At 52.4% G+C, this 25332-nt stretch overlaps 1 protein-coding gene across 3 annotated transcripts; it reads left to right on the top strand.

Moving 5' to 3' along the window:
* The first annotated feature begins 1865 nt into the window (after positions 1–1865).
* Positions 1866–24697, top strand: TRAF2 (TNF receptor associated factor 2). Of its 3 annotated transcripts, none has more exons than XM_066201246.1 (10): positions 1866–2175; positions 4343–4563; positions 5143–5221; positions 5570–5668; positions 15136–15207; positions 16730–16804; positions 17741–18100; positions 19073–19250; positions 20765–20913; positions 21590–24697. In XM_066201246.1, exons 1-10 carry the CDS (start codon positions 2158–2160, stop codon positions 21806–21808), a joined length of 1470 nt encoding a protein of 489 aa, XP_066057343.1. In that variant the 5' UTR covers positions 1866–2157; the 3' UTR covers positions 21809–24697. The 3 variants fall into 3 exon arrangements, with proteins under 3 accessions (XP_066057343.1, XP_066057342.1, XP_066057341.1); XM_066201245.1 differs by lacking the exon at positions 1866–2175 and adding an exon at positions 3049–3115; XM_066201244.1 differs by lacking the exon at positions 1866–2175 and adding an exon at positions 3109–3373.
* The last annotated feature ends 635 nt before the right edge of the window (positions 24698–25332 follow it).

The following is a 25332-nucleotide window of genomic DNA, read 5'->3' as shown; positions in this document are numbered from 1 at the left end:
ATGGGCACGGCCCCGAGGCTGCCAGAGCTCCAGGAGCCTTTGGACAGCGCTGCCAGGGATGCCCAGGGTGGGATTGTTGGGGGGTCTGTGCAGGGACAGGGGATGGGCTGGATGGTCCTGGTGGGTCACTTCCAGCTTGGGATATTCTGTAATTCAATCTCTAAGAAAATCCCTAAACTGCACCAGAATAACCTAGAAAGTTTCGCAGTAAAGGCATGAAAAGCTGCTGCTGCTCTCGTCATTTCTGAAGCGAGAGGGCACGTAGTTAACGCGCCCCGGCTGGGTTTTTGTGTGGTGTTCCCATGACAAAGCGCAGGAGGAGCGGCCGGATCCCGGTCACGGTGATGATCTGGGCATTGCTCGGAAATCAGGTGCCAGGAGGGCCCGGGGCTTTGTCATCTGTCATTTGTGTTACAAACGACAATATTATACTGGCTTTTGCATTTATGTATTAGCTTTTGCATGTTGTTATTAATCACAAGTATTTTGATATGGTACAATTTATAATTCCTTTTAACTGCTCATTAGTATAATATAATCTATCCGTTTATGAATGCACCATATAGCTTATATAAATAGTAACGTGATAAATATCTCGTAGGCCTTAGCAAAATATTAAAATAGAGACTATGTAATGTTAAAATGCTTTTTTGTAACTAACTCAGAGAATGGTGTAAAACAATTCTGTTGTTTCTCACATCTGTGGACTGGCCTCTCCAGGTGATAACAGTGACAAAAACTAGAGTCCCGGAGAAGAATTTATTGACTCCTTGTTATCAAGAAGAAATAAAATATATTGGCCTAATCTACAGGATGTCATGCAGACAAGTCAAAAGTTAAAACCAGACAAAAGGATTCCTAGAACATCAAACACTCATAAGAATGTTTGAATAATGTATAAAGTCATGATATGCATGTACCCCCAGCAATGTAATAGTATACAGAGAACACTGTTCAAAGCTAATAGTGTGTTCTTTGACCGATCACCAAAAACGCCCCAGTGCTGGATATTGTCCTTTTTTGTCCCTTCTTAAACTTTCAAAATTTTTGAAGAGTGAAATTTGTTTTTCACATTTGTCGTCTGTCACTGCAACACGCCTGGCCTCGGCTCCCGGGGAACAGGAGAAAGCAGCTCTGGAGGTGGAACATTAGCGGGGTGCAAGACTCTCTCTTTGAGCCGTGCGGTGGAACCAGGGTGTGGCAACAGCAGGGCTGGGAACAGTCCTAGGTGGTCCCATCCCGTTCCACGGCTACCGTGAGCAACTCCAGGGCGTTCTGTCCCATCCCGTCTTTGGGAGCAGCCCCGTCCCGCGGCGGGCGTTCCAAGCAAGCCTTTGGTGCGTGTTTCCTGTCCCTTAGGGAACGGCGTGTCCTGCCCCGGCACTGCTGCCAGGTCACGGTCATTTCGGCAAGTGCAGACAGGATTTTTCTTCACTGGATGACATCACCAAGTTTTCCATGCCGGTGTTCCCAGACCAGTACGGCTGTGCTGGGAAAGGGGCTGTTGCCGTGCAGTGGGTGAAGCGGTGCCCATTCAGGGGAGCTGTGCTCGTGACATTCCCGGTGCCGACACACGCAAGGATGAACTGCCTCGGCTCCCTGACAGGGAGCACACCGCCCTGACGGTGTCTGAGCAGCACCTGGCCTCTCGCCAAGGGCTCGGTGTCCCCGGGCCCCCCCCCGGCACTGCCGCGCCCTTCACTTCGACCCGCTCCTCCCCGGCCCCGTCTCCGCAGCCAGGCTCCCGGGAGAGTTACCTTGGCCGCTGTGTCACTGCTCTGTCACTGCGCCCGGCTCTGACGGCGAGGATTTCCCCGGCATCGGGTGAATTCCCCGCCGTGAGAACGTGTCCATTCCCGCCCCGCCGGCGCAGCAGGCGGTAAAGCCCCGGAGCCCCCGCGCCGGAGCCGGGCTAGAGGGGCGGGCAGGCTGGGGACCCCGGGTGAAAAATCCTGCTGCTGTGACCTTTTGCCGAACAAGTTCCCCTGCGAAAAGCACCTCGCCGTGACCTCAGTGCGAGCTGCGCCGCGCGTTTCCCTCACACGAGATTTTTCCTGCCATCGCCGTCTTGCCGTCTCCGTCCTGCCACCGCCCATCCTTCCCGTCCGCTGGCCTCCACCTGTCCCCCGAGCCGGCGCCACGGGACGCGAGGCGGCGATGGCACTCTGTGCGCAGGTAGGCGAGGGCCCACTGGTACCCGAAACGACCAAAAGCGACCTTAAAACAGTTCCTTAGGGTGCCAGTGCTCGCTCCGGGCCGTTTCCACGGGACCAGGAGCTGCTCACCTGGGAAGTGCAGCGGGAGATGGCTGTCCCCGGTGGGACCCTGGGGGGGTCAGGCGGCCCCAGGCTGAGCACCGCAGTCCCTCTAGGTGCCCCTCCAGCAGGTGCAGAGGACGCATGAGGGGGTCCCAGGGGACGGACGGGGAGCCCCTGGGATGGACAAAGGGGACCCAGGAGGTCCTAGGAGGTGGATGAGGACGGCACAGGGGATGGATGAGGGAACCCAGGGGGTAGATGAGGAGTCCTAGGGGAGTGTGAGGGCGTCCCGGGGGATCTGGGTTCATTCCCAGCAGGGTCTCCGGAGGCAGGGATATGGCAGGAAACCGTGGAGGGTCAGCGAGGAGTGGTGCTGGGGAAGAAGTGACAGAGGAGGGGGTGAGGGAGCGACTGAGGAGCTGAGGGGAGGTGACACTGGGGGGGATGACAATGGAGGTGGCAGGGGGCATAACTGGGTGTGACGGTGGGGCGTTGAGGGCGGTGACAGGGATTGATGTGGGGGTGTTGGGGTTGCACATGTGGGTGATGATAGAGTGGCTGTCGGTGTCGGGGTTGCAGGGATTGGTGGTGATGTGTTGGGGGCATTGGGGATGCAGGGATGGATGATTTTGTTGGGGGGTCGAGGGTGTCGGTGTGGGGGGTGTCGGGGGCGGGCCGTTGCCGGTGGGCGGGGCCATTACCGGAGGCGTGGCCCCTTCAGGGGCGGGGCGCCACCGGGGGCGGGGCTGTTCTTGGGGCGGGGCCGTTACCGGGCGGTGGGCGGGGCCCGGGCTCGCCACACGTCTCCGGGGGCGGGGCCTGGAGGCGCTTCCGGTACGGGCGCGGAGCGAGGGCCGGTGAGTGCGGGGCCCTCAGGGAGCGGCGGGCTTGGGCCTCGCTCCGCCGGGAGCCCGGTCCGGCAGAGAGCCCGCCTGGCCGCGGGGAGCCCGGGCCACACGGGCGCAGCGGGGCAGCCGCGGGCTCTTCTCCGCCTCGCGGTGTCTCCTCTCGTGGGGGCTCCTCCCGGAGACAGGTTTGGGGTGTTCAGCCTGGAGAAGAGAAGGCTCCGGGGAGACCTCAGATCCCCTTCCAGTGCCTAAAGGGGCATGATACTGGTGAGGGGCTTTGGTCAAGGACATAGAATGATAGGACGAGGGGGAATGGCTTCCCACTGCCAGAGGGCAGGGATGAATGGGAAATCGGGAAGGAATTGTTCCCTGTGAGGGTGGTGAGGCTCTGGTACAGGGTGCCCAGAGAAGCTGTGGCTGCCCCTGGATCCCTGGATGTGTCCAAGACCAAGTTGGACGCGACTTGGAGCAGCCTGAGATAGTGAAAGGTGTCCCTGCCAGTGGCAGGGGGTGGAGTAAGATGAGTTTTAAGGTTCCTTCCCACTCAAACTACGGGACTCCATGGATCTGCTCTTTAGGTGTTTCAGGTGGCTCTGGTATAGAATGTAGTCACAGGGAACGAAGGTATGAGATGTGTAAGCAGCCAAAACAAAAGCATTTTATTATTTTCCTCCTTTCCAATTTGCTCGTGCCTCTCGTGTCCTCATTTTCCATCGCTCTGGGGAGCTCTCCGTGCCCGATTGGGCACCACCACTAAATCTGGGCTCTGCTGTGTGCCCAGCTTCCCTCTAGGAACATCTGGGACCATCTGCCTCTGGGCAGAATTTTGGTCCCTCCTGACAGCTGACAAGAGTGAACGCAGGCTTTGGTAGGCTATGGTGGCCAACAGGTTTTTGGTGAACTGAGTTTATTATATTTATTTCTCATCACCTTTAAGACAGTTTTTTACCTTATTTGGAGCAAGAAGCCTTGATATCTTTAAACAGGCTGCATTTCAGTCAACTTGGACAGGGGGTTTTATTAGGTCTGTTCTTCCTATTTTTGTGTTCTGGATTTAGTTCTAAAATTCAAGTTTCCTCCTATATTTGCAAGGTGAAGGCAGGCCTGTGGTGTGGTTTATATCAGTCTGTTCACTTGTGTTGGGGGACAGTCTAATAATCTGTGAGTGACACAGTTTGTATGACAAATCACCCCCATGCAATTATAATCAGTTGGAAAAAATGCTTTTATTTTCAGTCTCTGGAGATACAGTCAGAATTTTTCGTTCACATGGCAGCAGCAAATTCTTCTCCGCCTGGTTCTTTGGATCTAAACCAGCCCGGGTTTGCAAAGGAGATCCTGGGAACTAAACTGGAGGTCAAATACCTGTGCTCCGATTGCAAGAACATCCTGAGGCGGCCGTTCCAGGCGCAGTGTGGCCATCGCTACTGCTCCTACTGCCTGAAGAAGATCATCAGGTAACTGCTGTGCCTTCAGTGGGAAGGCAAAATGCTTGAAAAGACATTTTCAAGAACAAAAGCAGAGAAAGGTGTCACTTTCAGGACCTTCTCAGTAAGGGATCTGTGTTCAGTCACTGAGGTTCAGCAACACCTCTTCTCTAAGGGAACGTGTAATCTGTGACTTGCCTTTGTTGTTGCTTCAAAGTTCTCTTTTCCAGAATCCCCTGCATTGTTTTTGCCATTGAGGAGGCAGTCCAGGTCTGCCCATAACCCATCTCCTTAAGTCCTCATCACAGTCATAAAGTCATCATTTCATTGTTGTGTCAAAATGGGAGAGGTTTAAGCACAAGCTGGCTTCCAGAGAAGTTTCCTTGTGTTCTGTCTCACTCCTACCTTTGACTGAGGGAAGCCTAATAGAATGATTAACTGGCAGAAGAAAAATATTATACATAGACATCAAAAATACACAGAAGCTCAATGTGTTGCTTTAAAAATAAGAAAACACTGTCATTTTATAAAGTTACCAAAAATCGATTTATTGTTGAATCATAAATTAATTTTTTTGTTGTGTTTGATGATTATTTTTCTGTCTGATAGTGCTGGACCTCAGAAGTGTGCCAGCTGTATCCAGGAAGGAATATATGAAGAAGGAATTTCTATTTTGGAAACAAGCTCGGTAAGGAAAAATGCATTGAAAAAAATCTGCAGATCACTGGTGTCAGTAATACCAGTTGCAGTTTTTGTTTAAAACACGAGCTCTGAGAACCCCTTAGTCCTAGGAAACCTTTTCTTCGGCAGTGAGAAGGGTGATTACTGTGTTGAACTCCTCAGTGCTGAAATCCAGGTCACATGTGTGTAGTGGTGCCCTACTTAAAGCTGTCACAGCAATTTGGTTGCTGTTCACACATCTCTGATGGTTGATGGGGCAACTGGTCTGGGAGGAGTTTTCAGAAAGATTCGAAGTTGTGATCAAAACTGCAACCCCTCAGTAATATTTGTGGTTTGCTTGTTATTTCCATTTTAGGCTTTCCCAGACAACGCGGCGCGGCGGGAAGTGGAGAGTCTGCCTGCTGTCTGCATCAACAGTGGCTGCACCTGGAAGGGAACCATCAAAGAGTACGAGGTACAGGCCAAAGCAAGGCTTGGCACATCTGCATCCTTCTTTCCTCTGTTTTTGGGGAAGGCTCAGGGTGTTGTCCGTGCCTGCTGACGGGGGAAAAATTGTCAAATCCATGGACTTCACTGTCAGCTAGAGAGGTTCCCTGAGTGAGGGTTTGTGTGACCTGCTGCGGGCACAGGCTGGACTGAGATTGGTTCAGGTTTGCTTATGATCACAGGGATTTACTTGTGAGCATGTCCCTTCCATGATGGGAACCACTTGCTCTCTTTGCAGCTCTTTTCTGCTGTACAAGACTGTCAAGAAATTGCTGTGCCATGAAATGGTTGTGAGTTTCTCTGCATTTTGTGAACCTAAAACTCTTCAGACTCCATCAGCCCACAGAAAGTGACCTGATCTCATTTCAGCTGTCTCCAGAGCTACCAGGGCAGTGGGACTGGATGTTGGGTACTGTCTGCTCACCCATCACCCCAGGCTGTTCTGGGACACAAGGTTGCTGGACAGGATGGTTTTTCCACCTCATTTCTCCTCGAGGAGAGAGAGAAGAAATACTGCTACTAGCACCCACTAGCTTTTTAATCCAGGTTTTAGTTGTGACTGTGGGTGCTTGGTCCATAGCATGTGAATGTATGTGAAGCTTTTGGCTCCTGAAGGACAATTTTGTCATCCCTCTTGAAATGGCAGAACCACCACACAGGAGGCCTGAGATAAGAAGAATACGTTTTATTTCCCTCTAACACTTGCTCCGGATAAAGATCATAGCCCAGTGGTTTACAGAGCTTTGGTAGTGACTGAGATGTGTTTCAGGAGCAGGTTTAACCTCGGTCTGTCCAGGCTAACTCTGGGATTCTCTCGATGGTGCCTTTGCAAGGTGGAAGGAAGAAGCAACAGCTGTGCATCAGGCCTGAGCGCTTTGTCCATACTGTTGAGCCTGTTAGCAGAGAGATGCTTCTGCAGCTCTGCTTCCTTGTCCTGCTGTCTGAGCCTTCTGCTGTGTGCTGAAATTCAGTCCAAGAGATGAGGATGTTGGTGCTAAATGGATCTGTTGCTGTGAGCCCCCATTTGTACATCTGTGAGAGGCTCGTTGGTGTGGATGTGGGACTGAAGAAGTGTCAGGTGAAAAGCTTAACACTCCCACAGCACAGAGTTTGGGGATTGCATGTCAGGGAGCAGGGTACCCTGGCACTGAGGTTTTAGGTTCAGGCTGTGCTGGTGGTGTCTGCAGATTGTTTGCTCCATGCTTTAATTTCTTCTGGTGCCCAGAAGTTTGATGTCTTCTGCAATGATTATAGTGAGGTCATCTTCATTATACTAACCAAATTGTATCTGTCAGTGACTTCAGTGCTGATTGTGCTGTGGCTGATGAGCTGTGCTGAACTTTTCCTTCTGCATTTAAAGAAGGTCTTAGCATGTTCTTGCAGAGCTCAGCAAAAATCTTCAGCTGCCAAAGGTTCTCCCTATCCATTCTGACAAGTGTTTGAGTGCTTCAGTCCAGCCAGAGCTTCCACTGTGAGTTCAGAAGGGCGGCGACCTGTCCTGGGATCAGGGTTGCAGGAGCATGGGATGCCCTAGAACCTTGCACACCTGATGAAGACCTCCTGAATGGATGAGTCTGTGCCTTGTTTTTACTCTCCACCTGATCTTCCCAAGCCTCAGTTTGGTGTTTGCTGGGACAGAGGATGATTGATAGAGGTGTGGCCCTGGAGCATGTGGGCTGTGGGTCTGTGGCATGCATCTTCCCTGCCAGGGGTTTTTGTGAGTCTCAGGGAGTCCTGTGTGGGGGTTTGGAGCAGTGCTGACTGCTTCCTCTCAGGGGCTGAGTCATCTCTCCTGCCTGCCCTGGTGGCATTCAGCCTAAGGAAGGAGGTTATTTTGTGCCCTCTCAGGAAAAGCTGGCTCTTTCCTAGGACCTGGTGGGGACGAGGCAAGGTCTGGTTTGTGTTTTCTCCTCCCAGATGCCTGCCAAAGAGCTGTGGCATTTAATCAGGACTGGCTGTCCCCACGCTGCCAGAGCCATGTGTGTGGCTGAGGAGGGCTGGAAAAGGAGGCATTGAATGGCTGCGTTAGCCCAGAGCCTTTTGGTACCTTGGGCCAAGGTTAAGCCCAGCCTTCAGGGCCACAGTGCGGAGCTGCCTGATGCAGAAGAGCTGCATCCGTAGTTGCACTGAGGGTAACGTCCTGCAGCAGCTCAGCACTCCCACTCTGGAAAGTCCCTCAGAGCTCTTTCTGACAGGACATGGAAAGTCCCTCAGAGTGAATTCACTGTTTGCTAATTTAAAAATCATGTGTTGTGCTGAGAGAGGCTGCTCTCCCCTTGCAAATCAAGAGTTACTATCACTTCTGGTTTGCTAATCTTATCAGGGTATGCACAGGGGAAAAATGTTCTGCAGCTGGAAAGCTTAAGCCTCAAAAAAAGAATTAAAATGGATTTCAGTTTTGCTTTCTGTTCAGGCAGACTAAAGTTTGGCTCTCAAAGGGAAGCAGAAAACTGAATGAGTGCAGTCTGCTTGGACATGACTTGCACTTCTGCTTCAAGCTGTGTAGACCATATGAAATATTTAAGTCTGGATTTATGGCTGCATTTTTCAGAGTCTGTAAATATTCAGTGGCATTTGGATAAAGTAGTTTGGGGGGGGGGGGGCTGAAGGGTGTTTCCTTTTATTAGTGACCTTATTTCCTGATGAGTCTGTCTGTATATACATTTGGAAAATCAGGCTGTGGGCAGATTCAAGAGCAAAGTCTAAGGACGGCTGCAGAAACTAAACCCAGCCCATTAAAGTGAAAGGAAAAACCTCAAAAATTGTCCTGGTGATATCCAGGAGAGGGAGTTTGTGGATCTTCAGCTCTGGTGTGTTTTTCCTCCTGCCTTACAGTATCTCTAGCTGCCCACGTCCGTCTCCTGTTTATCAACATATCGTTGTCAGTTTTCATACACCTTTTATTTATGCTTTTCATCCCACCAGTTCCCTTCCTGTGCCCTCCCCCCCCCCAGGACTGGGATGGGAGAAGGGGGCTGAGGAGGGGTACACGTGGGGTCAGCTTTGGAGTTCCCCTTGGTTACCCTAGACAGGCGATTTAACTCAGCCCTCTTCAGATGGGAATAGAATTAACTGAGACATAAGGAAATGAAATTGTCCAATTTTAGGAAGGAGAACTAAGTTTTAAGCTTAAACATGACGTCTGTATTTAAACTAAGTTTTGTGGGGCTCAGATGAGCTCAACTCCTGAGGCTGAGCAACAGTCAGGTGTGGGAACAAGGTGGCTTAATCCATGCTGGAGGGAATGTGCTTTCTTCGAGTTTGTTGTTGTCACTTTAGTTTTAGAGAGTTCTTTGTAAGTGAAACGTGGAAGTCTGCAGAAAGTGCAAAACTCCAAAGCCAAGCGATGTTACTCAAAAGCCTGTGGTGTCAGAAAGGGTGTTTGCAGTCCCTTCTGGGCTATGTGGTTTCCTGGCACCAGAAGAACAGGACAACCAGGCATTCCTTTCTGCCCACAGTTCATACTTAGGAGATGCTGTAGAACCCCTACCACACCTTATCTAGGGAAAACTCCCTCTTGAAAAGTGGTGCTGGGGTCCCTGAGCTAGGGGTTCCTCCTGTGCACTGTGTCATGCCTCTCCTTCCCAGCTGCACCCTGGGAATGCCCCAACAGGTTTTGGTGGTGATTTTCAGCTGAGGCTGAAACTTCATCTTCAGGGTTTTGTACATTGCTTAGAGGAAAGCTGTTGGTCTTTGAAGCTCGTTCACCTGTCTCCTGCTCCACAAAGTTGTACCTCAGTGTTGTATCAGTGTTGTACAATGCTTGTGGTGCTGTGGCAGGAATACTTGGTGCTGCTTTGTCAGGGTGACCAACCTTGTCTTTAAAACCCAGTGCAGCATTTATTGTCTTCTTCCAAAGGTTTTGGCTCTTAATTCTGGCCTGGTGGTGAAGTGCAGTTTGCAGCTAGCTCCAGCCTGACCAGCAGGACCAGACAATTTTCTGGTGAGAGAATCCCTGACTTGCACATGCAGGTGACCAAAAGGACCTGCTGCATTTGGAAAAGGGATTGGACACACCTTTACTTTCCACAGCCAGAGCTGAGGCCCACAAACACATCCCAGCCACGCATACAGTCCCCACAGTAATTAGTGTAGCTGGCTGCCCAGACATGAGGCGATTTCCCGTCCAAACCTGTGGTGGGAAGTAAAGCCACAGGGAGTGCTGGGGAGCGTGCGTGGGAGGGGGCTGGAAAGCCCCAGCTGCAGAGGGTCTCCACTTCTGAAACCAGCTCAGCCTTCTTCTGGGGGCCCAAAAATTAATAGTTTTGACATCTGTCCCTTGGAGAATGAAAAGCTGGAAGTCACAAGGTTTAAAGTGGAGGTGAGTGCTAAGTGTGCCTTCCATGCTGTGAGGAAAACCCTCACCATGGATGCAGCTGAGGGAATTGTGGAGGGGTTTGGACAGAGCATCCTGGAGTGTGCCACCACTTCATGCTTGTTCATAGTTGAAAGCAACCAGGAATGGCAGAATCTATTTTAGAAAATGGCAGAAAACTGGCTGCTGCTTCAAAAGCATTTTGTACTCTCCTCTGCCCTAAGAAATTGCCCTTGCCTTCACACTTGTCTTCAGTGCCTGAAACATTGCCTTGGTGTCCCTCTGCCAGCAATCCCCATATCAAACCTTTGTCTGATCAGCCCTAACAGCTGAGGAACAAAATTTCAACACTGAGAACAAGAGTTCCTGCCCCGGGTCTGAACAGAGCTGTGAGCCAGGCCCTCAGGAACCCCCACAAGGCTTTTGCTGCCTTTTGCCCTCACTTGAGTGGGCACCAGGGCACAGAGCAGCAGTGAGGGTGTTTTGTGTTCCCATGCCCTCACTGCCTGCCCAGCTGGAGTCAACAGTACCTATTGATGCAAACTTCATCTTTTGTTTTGACAGTTGCTTTGAAGTTTGAATATTTATTATGCCAAGTGTATTTACTTGGATCTGTCAACAGCATGTCCCAGCAAGGGAAAGGTTTGTGTCTGGCACCAGCCTGTGTGATGGTTTCAGAAAGCTCCCATTTCCATTTGGCACTGGGAATTACAGACTGGGTTCCTGCTTTCCAGCCTTGTATTGCTGGGCTCCATGCAGTAGCACAAGGACTGGGCCTGTGGTCTCTCTGTGCCTAGTAGCCCAACTCACCTGTATGGGGAAAGGTTCGAACAAGCCTGGCACAGAACCAGCTTAGGACTTCCCTGGCAGGAGGAGCTGCAACACAGAAGGGCGTGGTGACTTCAGAGGAGCAGGGCATCCCAAAACACGTGCCGTGTGTGGCACATTCTATCTTGCAGGCTCTGGAGTCCCTGGGGAGCTGACAAAGGTGCACAAAGCAACTGATGCTTCTTAGGACAAAGGCTTCAGGTTCCGTCAAAACTCTCTCTTTTACACTGGAGACCCATTTTTGGTGTTTTCTCTACAGTTCCATGGGCCCACCCTTTTCCTTGTAGCCAGGCTACCATGTCCAAGGAGCCAAGTGCTGCACATGGCAGTGCTGGTGCTGGAGACCAGCCAAGCCCTGATAGCCACCGCTGTGCCCTGTGCCGCGGCAGCTGGCTTTCCTCTGCCATCCTGGTAGTTTTGCTTCCTTCTTGTTGCTCCCTTCCAGCTGCCAAGCCCTTGAGCCGTCTGCTTATGGTTACTGTTTCTATGCTAGGAGGAAACTAATGGAGTGACTTTCCAAGACCAGGGGATTTTGCAGGAGCAAAAAAAAATCCCTCTGAGCCTGTCCTGCTGTCCCTTCTCCCTCTGCCAGCCCTGCCCTTTGCTGTGACCTTCCCAGAGGCTCTGGCAGAGGTATCTCACAACAGCTGCTTCAACAGTGGCATTTCCCAGCTGCCTGCCTTGTCCCTTTGCTGGAGGGGGAACCCAGGATCATGCTGATGGATTCCTAACATGGTTACAAGACCTCTAAAAAACTGGATCTGTGTGGATGTGGCAGGTTATGAGCAAAGCAGCCAGGCAGCACAGGCAGATCCTGCTCTGCCACCAAGGTATGGAGATAATGATTTCCAGCAGAAGCCTGTTGCAGTGTTGAAATCAAATTTAGCAATGTCCTGAGGTCAAATGGTGATCAGATTAAACTGCAGTTTTCCCTCTTGACTGAGGGAGAAGTAGGGAAGCAGCTCATCCTGGCATTGCATAGAACCAGAGAATATCCCAAGGTGGAAGTGACCCACAAGGATCATGCAGTCCAGTTCCTGGCCCTGCACAGACACTCCAACAGTCCCACCCTGTGCATCTCTGGGAGCGTTGAACAAACCATCCTGGATCTCTGGCAGCTTTGGGGCTGTGGCCATTCCCTTTGGAGTTTAGGCAGTGCCTGAGCACGCTCTGGGGGAAGAACATTTTCCTAATATCCGTTCTAACCCCGTTCTGACACAGCTCTAGTCATTCCCTTGAGTCCTGTCACTGGCACACAGAGCAGAGATCAGAGCTGCCCCTTGTGAGGAGGCTTCAGAGCTAAGAGGTCTGCCCTCAGACCCCTTAGGAATGATCTCTGTGAGCTCCAGGGATCAGCTGGCCTTATTAAAATCCACTTTTCCCTCTGTATGCCTGCACTCCCCTGCACAGCTGCAGTGCAGAGTGCTGCCCTTGCTGTCCCGGATGAAACTGCCTCATCCTGCTGTCAGAGTGTCCAGAGAGAAGCTTTGTCTGCAAATAATGCAAATTTTAAAAATATACAGCTTTTCTGCTTTCCTGATCCTGAGGTGGGAGATTCCCAGTACACAGGGGCAGCTCCATTTGCCAGTGGGCCTTGCAGGCAGAGGGGAGAGCTCAGCACCTTTGAGAAGCCTGGAGAAGAGAAGACTCTGGGGAAACCTCACTGCAGCCTGTAAGTGCTTAAAGGGGGCTTGTAAAAAGATGCAGAGAGACTTTTTACACGGATCGATAGTGACAGGAAAAGGGGGAGCAATTTTCAAGTAAAAGGGGAGAGATTTAGATTAGATGTTAAGAGGAAATTCTTCCCTATGAGGGTGGTGAGGCTCTGGCACAGGGTGCTCAGAGAAGCTGTGGCTGCCCCATCCCCGGAAGTGCCCAAAGGCAGGTTGGATGGGGCTTGGAATGACCTGGGACAGTGGGAGGTGTCCCTGCCCATGGCAGTGGGGTGGAATGCGATTGGCTTTCAGGTCCCTTCCAACCCAAACCATTCCATTATTCTGTGATTCTATGATTTCCTTCACACACAGCCCCTGACTCTGATCCTCTCAGTTGCTCTAGTCCTTCCATGGGCAGTGGTGTCTGATGTTCTAACCTTTCCGGTGAGCTCACAGAGAATGGCCTGTGTGATGGTGGTGGGTGATGGGCAGGCTGCTGTGGGGTCGTGTCACTGTTTATTATTAGGGAAAGAAATGGATGTGTGGATCAATCAGTGGCTTTGGTTGTAATTGTGTGGGAAGAACCAGGTGTTGCTGGAGGCTGTTAACTCTGCCCCATTTGATTTTCCTTCTGCTGTTAGATGCTGCAGGCTGATGTGTGCCTCACTTGGTAATCCATTCTCTTCCCCTCCTTCTGATGTCTGTCTGACTTGATTTCCACTCTGGTTCCCTCTGGGAGAGTGCCTGCTCTTGCCTAGGCCGACTCACAGCCATGGATTTCCAGAGCTCCCTAAAACTTTCCAAGCAAGTGCCTGGATGTCAGTGGTGCTTATCCTTGTAGCAGAAGCTACAGCTGTGGGTTTGGGAAAGATAGGAACAGAAGGATTGCTCCATTGCCAGGGGAATGGAGTGTGACAGATCAGTCTCGAGTGCCAACCCTTGCTCTTGGCTCCCAGGGTGGGTTGGATTTCTTCCAGCAGTAATACCATCCATCTCTGTTCTGACACCCACATAGGTTGAGAGGAACAGGGGTTTCCAGAAGAGCCTGAAACTGTTTATACAGAAATGTTTGGATCTGCGCTGGCTGCAGCTTCTGGGTGTCTTTAACCATTTACACACAGAACAGTTGCACTTTGAGCTCAGCAGGGCTGGTTTCCTTCCCGTGCTGCAGGCAGGGCTGCCCACTCTTGAGCATTGTGGTGTGGAGGGGAGTCAGGATGGAGGGGTAAGTGCTGCGCGGTGGGGAGTGTGGAGAGGATGGTGGTTTCACACCCAGCATGCTGGCATGGGAGACCATAAGTTTGAAGTACTCCCTTTTAAAATAGTTGCCTCTGCAGTGAAGTTTCCCTCTTTCATCTAGATCATCTGTTCTGCCAGTGCTTTGTGGTTCATGGGGTTATCAGGCGTTTCTAGAACACGCGAGCAGTAGGTGGGTAGAAGAAAGGGCTCAGCCCCTCTGAGTGAGTGGGATGAAGGCAGGCACTTGGCCTCCTCCTCCTCTGCAGGCAGCAGCATCCATGCGGGCGGCCGTGTCCGTGCGGGCAGCGGTGCCCCCCAAGCCCCGCTCGCTGGCTGGTCGTCTCTCCAGGGACACAGAAGTGAAGCTCTGAGCTTAAGTTACTCACTTAAAGCATAAAAAGGAGAGAGTGACCAAGAAGCTGGAATGGAGCTACTGCTGGTTTCAGTTTCCACTACTTAATGTGTGACAGGTTTGTGCATGTTCCCCCAGGAGGCAACAGATATTCAATGTGACAAAGTTTTCAAACATCTGGTTTCAGATGGCTGCATTAGAAATGCTCCTGGTTGGATTTTTTTTTTCTGTCCCTACCATGGCAGGAGACTTCAGTGCTCTCATCTTTTAATTTGAGTTTTGATCTGCATATTCATGGTGTTTCCAAGGCCTTGTTTCAACTGGTGGGTGTATAACGAGAAGACTTAAGCAGTGTGGAAATGGCATAGAAGCAGAGGCATGTTCCAGCATTCCATTTAGCCAGCACTGTTGCCTAAGAGTCTACTGAGGACAGAAGATCACGTTGCCCGGGTTGTTCGTTCAGCCCCTCTGGCCATCACCCAGCCCTGACTCTGGCTGCAGGAGCAGGTGCTTGTATGCAGGGACTAGTAAATGAAACAGTTTAAAAATATTTTTCTTTCTGGTTGAGAAATGGTATTCTAATTCAAATGTGAAGATACAATCAGACAGCTCAGCCTGGCGTGGGATGAGCGGGCACAGGGCCAGCTGACTGATAACCATTACAGTGGAAGAATTATCCAAATTATCCTGTGGCTCACTCCACTCAACCTGCCTCAATGTGTCTTCTCCTGGCAGAGCCATAAATGGAGTTTCCCGTTGATTATCTTGGCCATCAAAGCAATAATTTGATTTTTTTCTAAATCATTGTAGCAGCTTTTAAATAGAGGTTGAGGCTATGTAGGCACCCAAAACTGGGTTAGCCTGGAGGTCACAGGGTGAGTCAGCAGCTCAGAGAGATCAGCATGACCAAGGTCTGAATGGAGGTTGGTAAATCCAGTGCTTGACTGTAATAAGGTTTAAACTCACCACTGTGGGATTGTGCCCATCACAGAACCTCCGTGGGGCTTTTCTTTGAGGACAAATATCTCCTATACATTCCTTCACAGGCTCATGATGAAGTCTGCCCTGAATTCCCGCTGACTTGTGAAGGCTGTGGGAAGAAGATTCCCAGGGAGAAGGTAACTGTCCAACTCTGTGCCGCGGGGGTGTTTGGTGTCCTGATGGGCTGAGCTTGGTATTCTGCGAGCAGGGAGGAACAAAGTCCATTAGGAAATGAAGTGGGGAAAACAACTAAGTGGCAGCTGTTAGTGTGGGTGTGAGTTTTCCATAAGGAAGGGTGTGAGAGAATGTGGCTCAGGGGCACTCGGAGGTCAGTGTTGGTTCTGTCACTGCCGCCTCCCTTGGAACCATGTCTGGGGGCAGAGTCTCTGTGGGAAAAGCGCACTCATAGGTTTATGTTCTGTTTAGAGCAACTGTGTCAACCACTGCTGCAATTTTAGAAAGAGAGCCCATCTCCAGCTATATTAATTGATATCTAATTAATCATCTAATGGAATCCATGCCTATAGCATCTCCAGGTTGCTGACTCCTGGGACAAGGCTTAAAAGCCTGAAAAATTCAAGTGTTGGGAAACATTTTCAAAAAGCGTGTTCATCTGAAACCATCTTGTCTTCTACGGGCAAATATTTTTAGTACCAGTGTTGGAAAAAGCCCTTTAGCAGGGCAGGGGAACAGAGGCAGCAAAAAGAGGAGCAAAACAGTTCTTCCAAATGGCAGCATAAGGAGGGGTTGGGGGTGCAGCTCAGCTTTTCTTCAGGCTGGGGTTTGGAGTACAGCCCGGCTATTCTGCAGGCTGAAGCCCAGGAGGGAGCCAGCTCATGGGGTCCTGTGGGTGATCTACCCTGTGTTTAAATATTAACTCCCGTGTTTATCTCTCCAAACTCTTGTTGATTACTTGCTGTCATGTTAACTCTGAGTAACCCAACTCATTACACAAGCCAGATGGATCTAGAAGCCTTTAAAAAAGTGGTTTTAAACCAGTTTTGATTGACATCTGTTGCAGCAGATGTAGGAGTTAAGTGGGGAGGGAATATGGTGGTTGTTCAGAACAGAGCTCTGGTGTCTGATGGTGAGGGGTGTACTAAACCCAAGCTGAAGCTGTGACAGTGCTTGTTGGATTAATCATGCGCTGTGTGGGAACTTGAACAAGTCATCTCAGTGCTGAGGGGTTAGTGACACCTCTCTGCAGAAATGTAATGCTGGGCATGGAGGTAAAAATACCAACCTATAGCACATCCTGACCAGAGTTGTGTGAAGTGCCCAAAATTAAATGTGCCCTTGTTTCATAGAGTTGTTGCCTATGCCTTCCCTTCCTCAGCCCTCAGGGAAACTCACTGTTCTGCATCCACAACTTGTACCTGCACCCATTGCTTTTTCTCTCTTGCATGTGCAGGTGAGCAGTGAGACCTCCCAGCCATCAAGAGAAGGGGAAATTAAGCTTTCTTCAGGGGTCAGGGCTGTATTTGTAGTCCAGTCTGGTGGTGGGCAGAGCCCAGGTTTAGTGGGCACTGTGGCAGCTGGTGATTAGCCACAGCTTGGGTGTTCTTCAGCTTGGCTGCAGTTTCCCAAATGTCAGTGAGATGGAAAGGGAGCACTGGGGACACATAAAATCTAACACTGCCTTCCTTCCTGCCTTTCTAGTTTCGGGACCATGTGAAGACCTGTGGCAGATCCAAAGTGCCTTGCCGGTTTGAGGCTGTGGGCTGTGCTGAGGTGGTAAGGACTCCTCTCTTGGGTTACCTTGGGGCTTTTCAGTCCCAGCATTGGAGTTCACCTGCAAACTGCTGTTGCCCAAACTGTCACATGTGTTTTTATCTTCAGGTATTTGATTAAACCCATTGCACATGGAGTTTCACATCATCTGCTGTACAGAGTCTGGGTGTCCCAGGTGTTTCCTTCCTGTGGAAGGAAATCTCTTAAAGAGCACCCTGAGTGCTTTGGGACTCTGGTGATTATGCTGCTTTCATGGGGAATGGCTTCACATTGCCAGAGGTCAGGTTTAGATGAGATTTTTAGGAAGAAATTGTTCCTTGTGAGAGTGGGGAGGCCCTGGCACAGGTTGCTCTGAGGAGCCATGGATCCCTGGAAGTCTCCAAGGCCAGGTTGGATAGAGCTTGGAGCAATCAGGTTTAGTGGAAGGTGTCGCTGCCCAAGGCAGAGAGTGGGACAGGATGAGTTTTAAGGTCTCTTTGAATCCAAGCAAGTGTGTAATTACTTGTGATGACAATGATTCTGTAAGCAAAGAACTGGGGCCAGGCCATATTTCTCTGCGTCGCTTAGTTTTTTGCACGTCCCACTGGTTCATATAAATCCCTCCTCCAGGGGGTTACATGAGGCTTTGTCCTTTGTTGCTGTTGGGTACATCTGACAGAGCTTTTCTGGGAGGGGTTGGAGGAAGGCAGAGCAGGCCAGTACAGCTGGGGGAAGTGTTTAGCATCCCTCATTGTATGTGATTTGAAGCATTTCTAAAACTAAACAAAAACCCACACCACCCCCACCAAAACACATTTTTTAATTCTTTCCTTGTTTTTTCCTCCTATAAATCATAAATTTAAAGCTGATGTTGTGACTTGGATAGGAGGAATTTGTTCTGTGGATGGTGACAGTGTAGATTGCACATGCTGAATGGGGGATGTATTTCTCTTCATGTAGGTGGAAAATGAAAAACTCCTGGAACATGAAAGGAAGTGTTTGGCAGAGCATCTCTACATGCTGCTGAGCTCTGTGCTCAGCCTCAAGACTGGTGCTGGGGACCTGAAACCCCTTCCTGTCCTTTGCTCATCACAAAACAGCTCTCCACTGCTGGCAGCAAACTCACTGTGCTCGGAGTCAGAACTCTCCCGGTCCCTGGAGCTCTTGGGAAGGTGTGAGGCCCTTGAGAGGAAAACAGTGACCTTTGAGAACATTGTCTGTGTGCTCAACCGAGAGGTGGAGAGAGTATCCCTGACAGCTGAAGCCTACAGCCGCCAGCACCGGCTAGACCAGGAGAAAATCGAAACACTGAGCAACAAGGTGTGTAACTGCTCGTCTGGGCTTCCCAGCACGCCCAGCAGAGGCTGTTTCCTGTTTACATTCCATGTCATGAGCTAGCACAGCTTCACCACCCGGCCCTGAAACTCCACAAATCTGAAGACAAAACTAAAATACCCTTTGTACCTGTGCCAAACCCTCAACAGCTCCCTGGAAAAGCCGGGAATTTAACTGACCTGTGTAAGACTTCGGATCTCTGTTAATTATCAAGCTGGTCAAGATACTGAGGGTTTCTTCCTGAGCAGTTTTCTGACAAGAGCCAGAGCACCTAGAATTTCACTGCATCTCCTTGCACTGCATCTCACTGAGTCTGTGGGGCTGCTCACCTTCCAGATCTCTCCAAAGGAGTGCTGCCTTTGCCGAAGGAGTACCATCAGTGCTGCTGCCTGCAGCAACAGGCTGGAGGTGTGAAGGAGCTGCCTCCACCAGTCTGCTCCAGCACAGTCCCTGTGGAGTGCTCCTAGTGTTCCTGGCACCTGGAGCTGTGCAGTTTGCAGTGTATCTGTGCTGTCTAGGCAGCTGATCTGGTGCGACCCTGTGTGAGCGGGCAGGGATGGACCCTCCAGAGGGTGTTGGTTCTTTTCTTCCTCAATTTAGTTGTGTCAGAGTGCTGAGTTATTGGGGGTTTTTTTCCCCATCCTCACTTCTTGTGCTGCTCAGCCAATAAAACAGCTCCTTGGAAGGAGTTTAACATTGGGTACAGGAAGGTTTCCAGCTCAAGCACTGGGCTGTATCAATGAATCTTTGTCCAGAGTGACGGGGCATAGAAGGAAGCTTCAGTGAATTGGCTTATCTTGCTCAGTTTCTCCCTCCTGCACTCCCTGTCCATTCTGGAGAAAGTCTCTCACTAAGGAGCAGTCCCAAGGGGATGCTAGGGTCTGCTGGGGTTTGCTGGCTCTCCCAGGCCCCAGAACCAGTGTGTTTCTAACCTGCACGATGTGTCCCACTGAGCAGGTCCGGCAGCTGGAGAGGAGCATTGGGCTCAAAGACCTGGCCATGGCTGAGATGGAGGAGAAGATCCGCAACATGGAGGCTTCCACCTACGATGGGGTTTTCGTCTGGAAGATAACGGAGTTTGCCCGGAAGCGTCAGGAGGCGATAACAGGCCGCTCTCCTGCCATCTTCTCTCCAGGTGTGCAAAATCCCCAAAAACTTTTGCATTCCAGCTGGGTGTGGGTCTCGTGGCAGGTCCTTTGCTTGGGACATGCTGCCAAGGCCAGGCTGAGAAAATCAGGCCAAGAAAAAAATTCCATGTGGAAGGGGGGTGTTTTGTCTTGGAGAGTGAAGCAGGCTGAGCAGTGCTGTTCCAAGAGGGAAGAGAGGGCTGAGAGGAGAGACATGCAGGCTGTGGATGGGATGAGAAAGGGAATTGGCCGTATTTGTTTGGTTTGCATTAAATATAAAGGCAAGGAAGTACCTGCTGATATCTGTGTCAAAGAAAAGGAAGTGGAGTTACAGCTTGTAGTATTGTGAGGACAGTGTGATTGCCACAGGGTTTGGCAAAGGGCAAATCTTGAATTCAAAACAGCAAATTGTACAAGGAAGGTTCATTCAGGGCCTGACCTGGGACAAGCCAGGGTGAAGCCCATCAGTCTCAGGGTGGAAGGGGGGGTGGCCTTGCTGAGTTCTTGCTCTGCCCCTTGCCTGGGCCAGGGAGAGTAGGATGCCCAGTGGCCTGGTCCATCTCCCACCACTCTGGAGCCATCCTTCCTCCTGTTCCTCTGAGTTTTACATTCACAGGGTGAGGGGAGTGCTGAGAGGGCCCAGAGAGGCAGTGGGGATGTTCTCCTTGGACTAGCAAAAGGGTCCCAAGAGCCTTTGGGTGAAGCAGGTGGGGAAGAAGGAGGAGAGGAAATGAGCTGGGGTTTGCCAAAAGGGATGCAGTGACAAAGACCCGATCTCTTGCTCCTCACCCTGTAGGAGATTACAGTGTCTCTGCTATTCATAGTCTGCCTGTTGGGAAAAGCACCAAGTCCTGCAGTAAAATATTGGCTGTGACCTATGATCTCTGCCTGTGCCTACTGAGCCTTGCCAGTTCCAGATGCGCTGCTCTGTGCAGCTGTGGTAGGGTGACTTGTGGCAGGTCCCCTTCCAAGCTGTGACCCCACACGGCTCTGGTGTCACACCGCAGCCATTCCCAAGATTGCTGGGGAAGGAAAGTGCCTGAGATCCCATCCCGGCCATGCCCAAGCCATGCCATGGGGATCCAAATGAGAACTAAAGTTCACTTGCTTGAGTTCCTGCCCTGACTAGAGGCACCAGCTCACAAGCAGGGGTGCTGAGGATGCTCTGCCCCCAGCCAGGTGCTTTGTGGGGGAGTTTGCTCCTGCTCACCAGTGTTACTGCCATGAACCACAGCTCCTTCAGCACTGGAGTGCAGGAGGATTGGCCCAACTCTGTGGCAGATTTCCCCTGGCAATTAGGGAACAGCCAGGGGATTGGCAGCAATTGCTCTGTGCACAGCGTCTGCTCAGGCCAGGGGCTGCACTGCGGCGCCTTGCGCTTTCCAGACCACCTCTGGGGCAGCCCAGACCTGGCTCCTCCCAGACTCCAAACTTAAGAGCCCTTAGAGTTCAGAGACATCTGTGGGTGCCAGGCTGTGCTGCATTGAACCCTCACTGTGCCTGTTCCACACTTCTCTGACAGCTTTCTACACCAGCAAGTATGGCTACAAGATGTGTCTGCGTGTGTACCTGAATGGGGACGGCACCGGCCGCGGGACCCACCTGTCCTTGTTTTTTGTGGTGATGAAGGGACCCAACGATGCGCTGCTGCGGTGGCCCTTCAACCAGAAGGTGGGTCTGGAGCAGAGCCCACTGTGTCCAGCCACGGTTTGGCACCCACTTGAGCTTCTTGGCACTGTCACTCTGGCCTGCTTGGCAAGGCAGAGGAAGGGCTGTGTGTTGGCTGCCCTGGGGGTTCCCTAGGTGTGCTGAGAGTACCGGCTGTGCTGTGGGGCAAGGAGGTGACATGGGATGTTTGGAACCCCACAGAGCCTCTGCAGGGATTGAGGGCAAGGGAAGGTTGTGGTGGTCTCAGAGCTCAGGGACAGTGGGTGCTCACTCCATGTCAGGCACTCAGATCCCAGCTCCTGACACTGCAGGTTTGCAGAACCCATGGAGACTGTGTGAGCGGGCACGAGTGGATGCAGAGGACAACAGCCCTGCCTCAGGGAAATACCTGTGTGTAGTGTTGGTACTGAGAGCAAGGTGTAGGTTTTCAGTCAGTCTGACAGCCCTGTGCTGCCACAGGGAAGTTTCCATTGACAGGCAGGATGTAGGGATGGGGAAAATTTCTACAGGATGTTACTGATGTTCTCTGCTGGTACCACTCAGAGGTGTTTATCTGATTTGCAGGTGCCCAGGGTGGCTGCGGCTGCTGGTATCTGCACGTCTCACGGCAGGTCACTGGGCTGGGCTTCTGTGTGTCTTTAATTCAGCCACTCCCCTATGTTTTCACCTTTCTCCACAGGTCACCCTGATGCTTCTGGACCAGAATAACCGGGAGCACATCATTGATGCCTTCCGCCCTGATGTGACGTCCTCGTCCTTCCAGCGCCCTGTCACAGAGATGAACATTGCCAGTGGCTGCCCCCTCTTCTGCCCCGTGTCCGTCATGGAAGCCAAGAACTCCTACGTGCGTGATGATGCCATCTTTATTAAAGCCATCGTTGATCTCACGGGCCTCTAACCCTCCTGACCTTGGAGCAGTGAGCGTGGAACCAGCACTGCCCAGGGCATCTCCCGCTTGAGGCACGTCTCAGAGTGAGAGGAGGGGGCACAGAGAGGGGAAGAGCCCTTCCTGAAAAGGGACCTTTGCTCTGAGTGGAAACGAGGTGTCAGATGGGAGCCCTCTTTCCTGAGGAGAGGGTTGGGTGGACACTGGCAGGCTGTGGGATGTGGATGATTCCCTGCAGGGACTTGGGTGTCTGAACTGCTGCTGTCTGGACTCCAGTGGAAACCAGTGCAGCTCTTGCTCTACCAGTTCAGCCGACATCCACAGCTCTGTAGTAAAACAGCGGTTTGCCCTGCCTGAGCTCCACCTCCTGTGGATTTTGGCTCAGCTGTCTAGGATTTCCCTCTGAGATCTCTCTGTTCCTGGAAGCTGTGTGCTTTGGGGTGCCATGGCTCTGCACTGCTGGTTGTTCCACACCTGGGAGACAAGGAGGGCGTGTGACAGCTGCAGAGCCAGCTGGGCAAGAGAGACAGACTGGTTTGATGCTGTTGGTGTGTTAGGAGGGTGCTGAGCCCAGCTGCAGGGCAGGGGAGCCCTAAGGGCAGCCCTTCCTGGGTGTGTGGTGTGTGCTGGAGTGTGGAATGAGGCAGGAGGTGCTGCTGCCCAGGAGGGACCATGGGGCAGCACCAGGGACACCTGGAGCCAAGGAGAAGTGAATCTGCTGTGGAGATTATCCCTCCTGTGCCCGGAGAGGAGGGTGACACAGAGTTCGGTGTGCACCCTGAGAGCCCCAGGCCCTGTCCCCCTCTGCCCTGTGCCGAGCAGCGCTGGGTGGGATGGGTGCTGTGCTGGGAACTGTCTTTGCTCATAAGCAGAGGCACAGGCTCTGAACTGGCTGCACTCCCATGGTAGGACAGCTCCACCAGCCTTCCCAGGACTCCTGCTGCTGTTGAGCTCCACGTCTGTGGCCATGCTGCTCTGTCTGGGCACTGCTGCCTCGGGCTGTAGGATGTGTACTGTCTGCCCATGCAGTGGGCACTGCTGGCCAGCCCCTGCCCTCCCACACGGCCTGCAGTCACCAGCAGAAGCTGTCCCTCACTGTTCCTCCCTATCCCTGAGCTCAGGAGTCGTGGGCCAGCTGGTTCCATGTGACAGCACCCTGGAGCTCTTCCTTCACTAAGGCCTCATGTTGAACCTGGGGGTTGGAGAAGTGAAGTGTGCTGTCCCCTTTCTGCCCCTGGGCTCCTTCCCTCTGGGCAGCACACGTTCAGCAACCAGGAGAAGGTTTCTCTCTGTGTTAGTGGGGAAGAACTGGCTGCTACATCCCTGCAGAGTGCCCTCTCCAGCTTTGTTGTGGCATGGGTAGCTTTGGATGGGCCCTGATCCAGGGCCCAGGACTCAAAGCTTTGTTGCCTCCTTTGCCTGGGCTTTCCACACCCCTGTCAGTGGCTGAACATGCCCCAGAAGATGTTTTGTTGGTGACAGGAACCAGCTGTGAACACCCTGCAATGATCAGGGGCCCTGGGCGGCTCCTGAGCTGCTCCTCAGGCAGCGGGACTGGAGCATAGTCGCCCTCCTCGATGGCTGCCAGGGATTGACCCTCCACTGCCAGCAGCTCCTGCCAGGTGCCCAGCCTGGGTCTGATGGCTGCAGAGCCTGCCAGGCTTGTGGCCTGCACACACCTTGGCCCTAGCACAGCCACCCTAAGGGGTCCAGAACACCATCAGGCTCTGCCCTGGCAGGGAGCCCTGCAGGGTCTGGCTGTCCCCCCGACCTGCTCCGTGCTGGCTCTGCCCTGACCTGCCCCTGGGGCTCTTTGGAATGTCCCTGCTGCTGCCCAGGAACTTAGGGGTGCCCAATGCCCTGCAGGCTGAGCTGGACCCTGGCCCAAGCTGAACCGCTTGCACCCATGGCTGCTGTGCTGCCCGGGGGCTCTCCAGACAGGTGCTGGGGTGACCTATGAGCCCTTGGGAATTGCTGTGGGCAACTTCTCACACCTGTGTGTGCAGGGCCTGGGGACAGACCCAGTTCCGGCTGTTGGGGAGGGGGATGGAAGCTGGTGACAGCACAGCCTAACTGAGGTGGGAGAGGGGTGACAGGATCCTTCCCTTTGTGCAAGCCCCCTCCAGCCTGTCCCAAGGGACAGATCACGCCCTGTGTTGCTGCTCTCACCCTGTGCCTTATGAGGAAAATTCCAGGCTAGCAGAGCCCTGCTCCCATCTACAGCAGCTCCCCAGGGATGCTTGGAAAAGCCTGGGAAGGGAGAGGAAGGTCAGCTCAGCTCATAAATCACTGGGAATTAAGTGTTATTGGGGGGGAGCTTGTTCTGTGTTGATCAGAATGTCTGCTCGTGGGGTGCTGTCTGCAGCAGGACTGGGGGCTCTGGCTAGGTAGTGCCAGGACTGTCTGTGGAGACAGTGACTCAGCTGGGGGTATCTGGGCTGCTTTCAGGGTGGCAGCTGGTCCTCCTGCCCCTGTGCATATTTGGAAGGTCAGTGGGAGAGTCGGAGCTGCAGCAAAGCTCAGGCTGAGCTCTTCAGGCCATGGGGTTACTGCTGGAGAGGAAACATGGCCTGTCAGCCCCTCCTGCCAAGACCTTTTTCCTCCCCACCCTTCTCGTGCTGCTGACCCCGTAGGGGCCTTTTTTGGCTCTTACTGGCTCTGGAGCTGGCAGCAGGAATTGTGCTTATGTGCTGCAGGCATGGGGCCCAGCCCCTTCATGGGCACTGCTCTGCCAGCCTGGTGGCCACATGGACAAACAGTGGACACAAGCCACCACTGGATTTTTGTGGAGTTTTTTTCCCTTTTGGCCACATCATCGCAGCCTGGCACTGTGAACTAGGTTTTGTTTTCCTTGAGGGGGTAGTATGGTCAGAACCACTAATAAAAGCTCTTTGAACAGCATCACTGTGTATGAGCCAGGGGATGCTGGGCACAGCATGGGGGAGGATTGCCTCGGGGTTGGGGGTTTCTGTGCTGGGGGATTATTTCTGTGCTGGGAACTCTCCCCAGCTCCTGCCTCCCTGCAACAAGCTCCTGCCTCCCAAACAAGGAGGGAACAGGGGGGCTGTAATGGGAAGCAAAGAGCTGGAGTCTGGCTGCTGGAGCGCCAGTGGGAGCCAATGCAGCAGTGCTGGGTCAGTGGTTCCAGTGGTTCTGCTGCTGCTAAGGCAAACCCAATACTCCTGTTCCTGAGTTGTAACAGCTCTGAGCTCCTCCAGAACAGGCTGCTTTTCCCTCGCTGCTGTTGGGAGCCCAGTGCCTCCAGGATGCCAGCCCCTCCCCAAGCTGCAGCACCAGCCCAGGGAGGGACTAAACACGTGTGGGGGCAGCAGCCTGCTGGCCTCCACTCATTGTGTGTGAAAGAAACAAACACAAGGGATGACCATGGGCACCCGTCCCCTCTGGGAAGCCCCCAGACCCCCTTTGTACCACAGCATCTGCTGCACCAGGGAGATGCAGAGGGCAATGAGAGGACTGTGGCATTGCAGCTCAGGAGGCTGCTGTGGCACAGGAATGCCAAACAGCACTGGCTGGCT

Source organism: Chamaea fasciata, unplaced genomic scaffold, assembly GCF_029207755.1.
Source record: "Chamaea fasciata isolate MVZ Bird 193981 ecotype frontalis unplaced genomic scaffold, bChaFas1.0.hap1 SCAF_20, whole genome shotgun sequence".
NCBI lineage: Eukaryota > Metazoa > Chordata > Aves > Passeriformes > Sylviidae > Chamaea > Chamaea fasciata.
The sequence above is the reverse complement of the archived record's forward strand: the minus strand, read 5'-3'. Positions and strand labels throughout refer to the sequence as shown.

What these genes read in the sequence shown, in the direction of transcription:
- TRAF2 (XM_066201246.1), top strand. An exon ending in CTGTGGGCTGTGCTGAGGTG is followed by an intron (nt 16,805 to 17,740) that starts GTAAGGACTCCT and finishes CTCTTCATGTAG; the next exon opens with GTGGAAAATGAAAAACTCCT. An exon ending in TCGAAACACTGAGCAACAAG is followed by an intron (nt 18,101 to 19,072) that starts GTGTGTAACTGC and finishes CCCACTGAGCAG; the next exon opens with GTCCGGCAGCTGGAGAGGAG.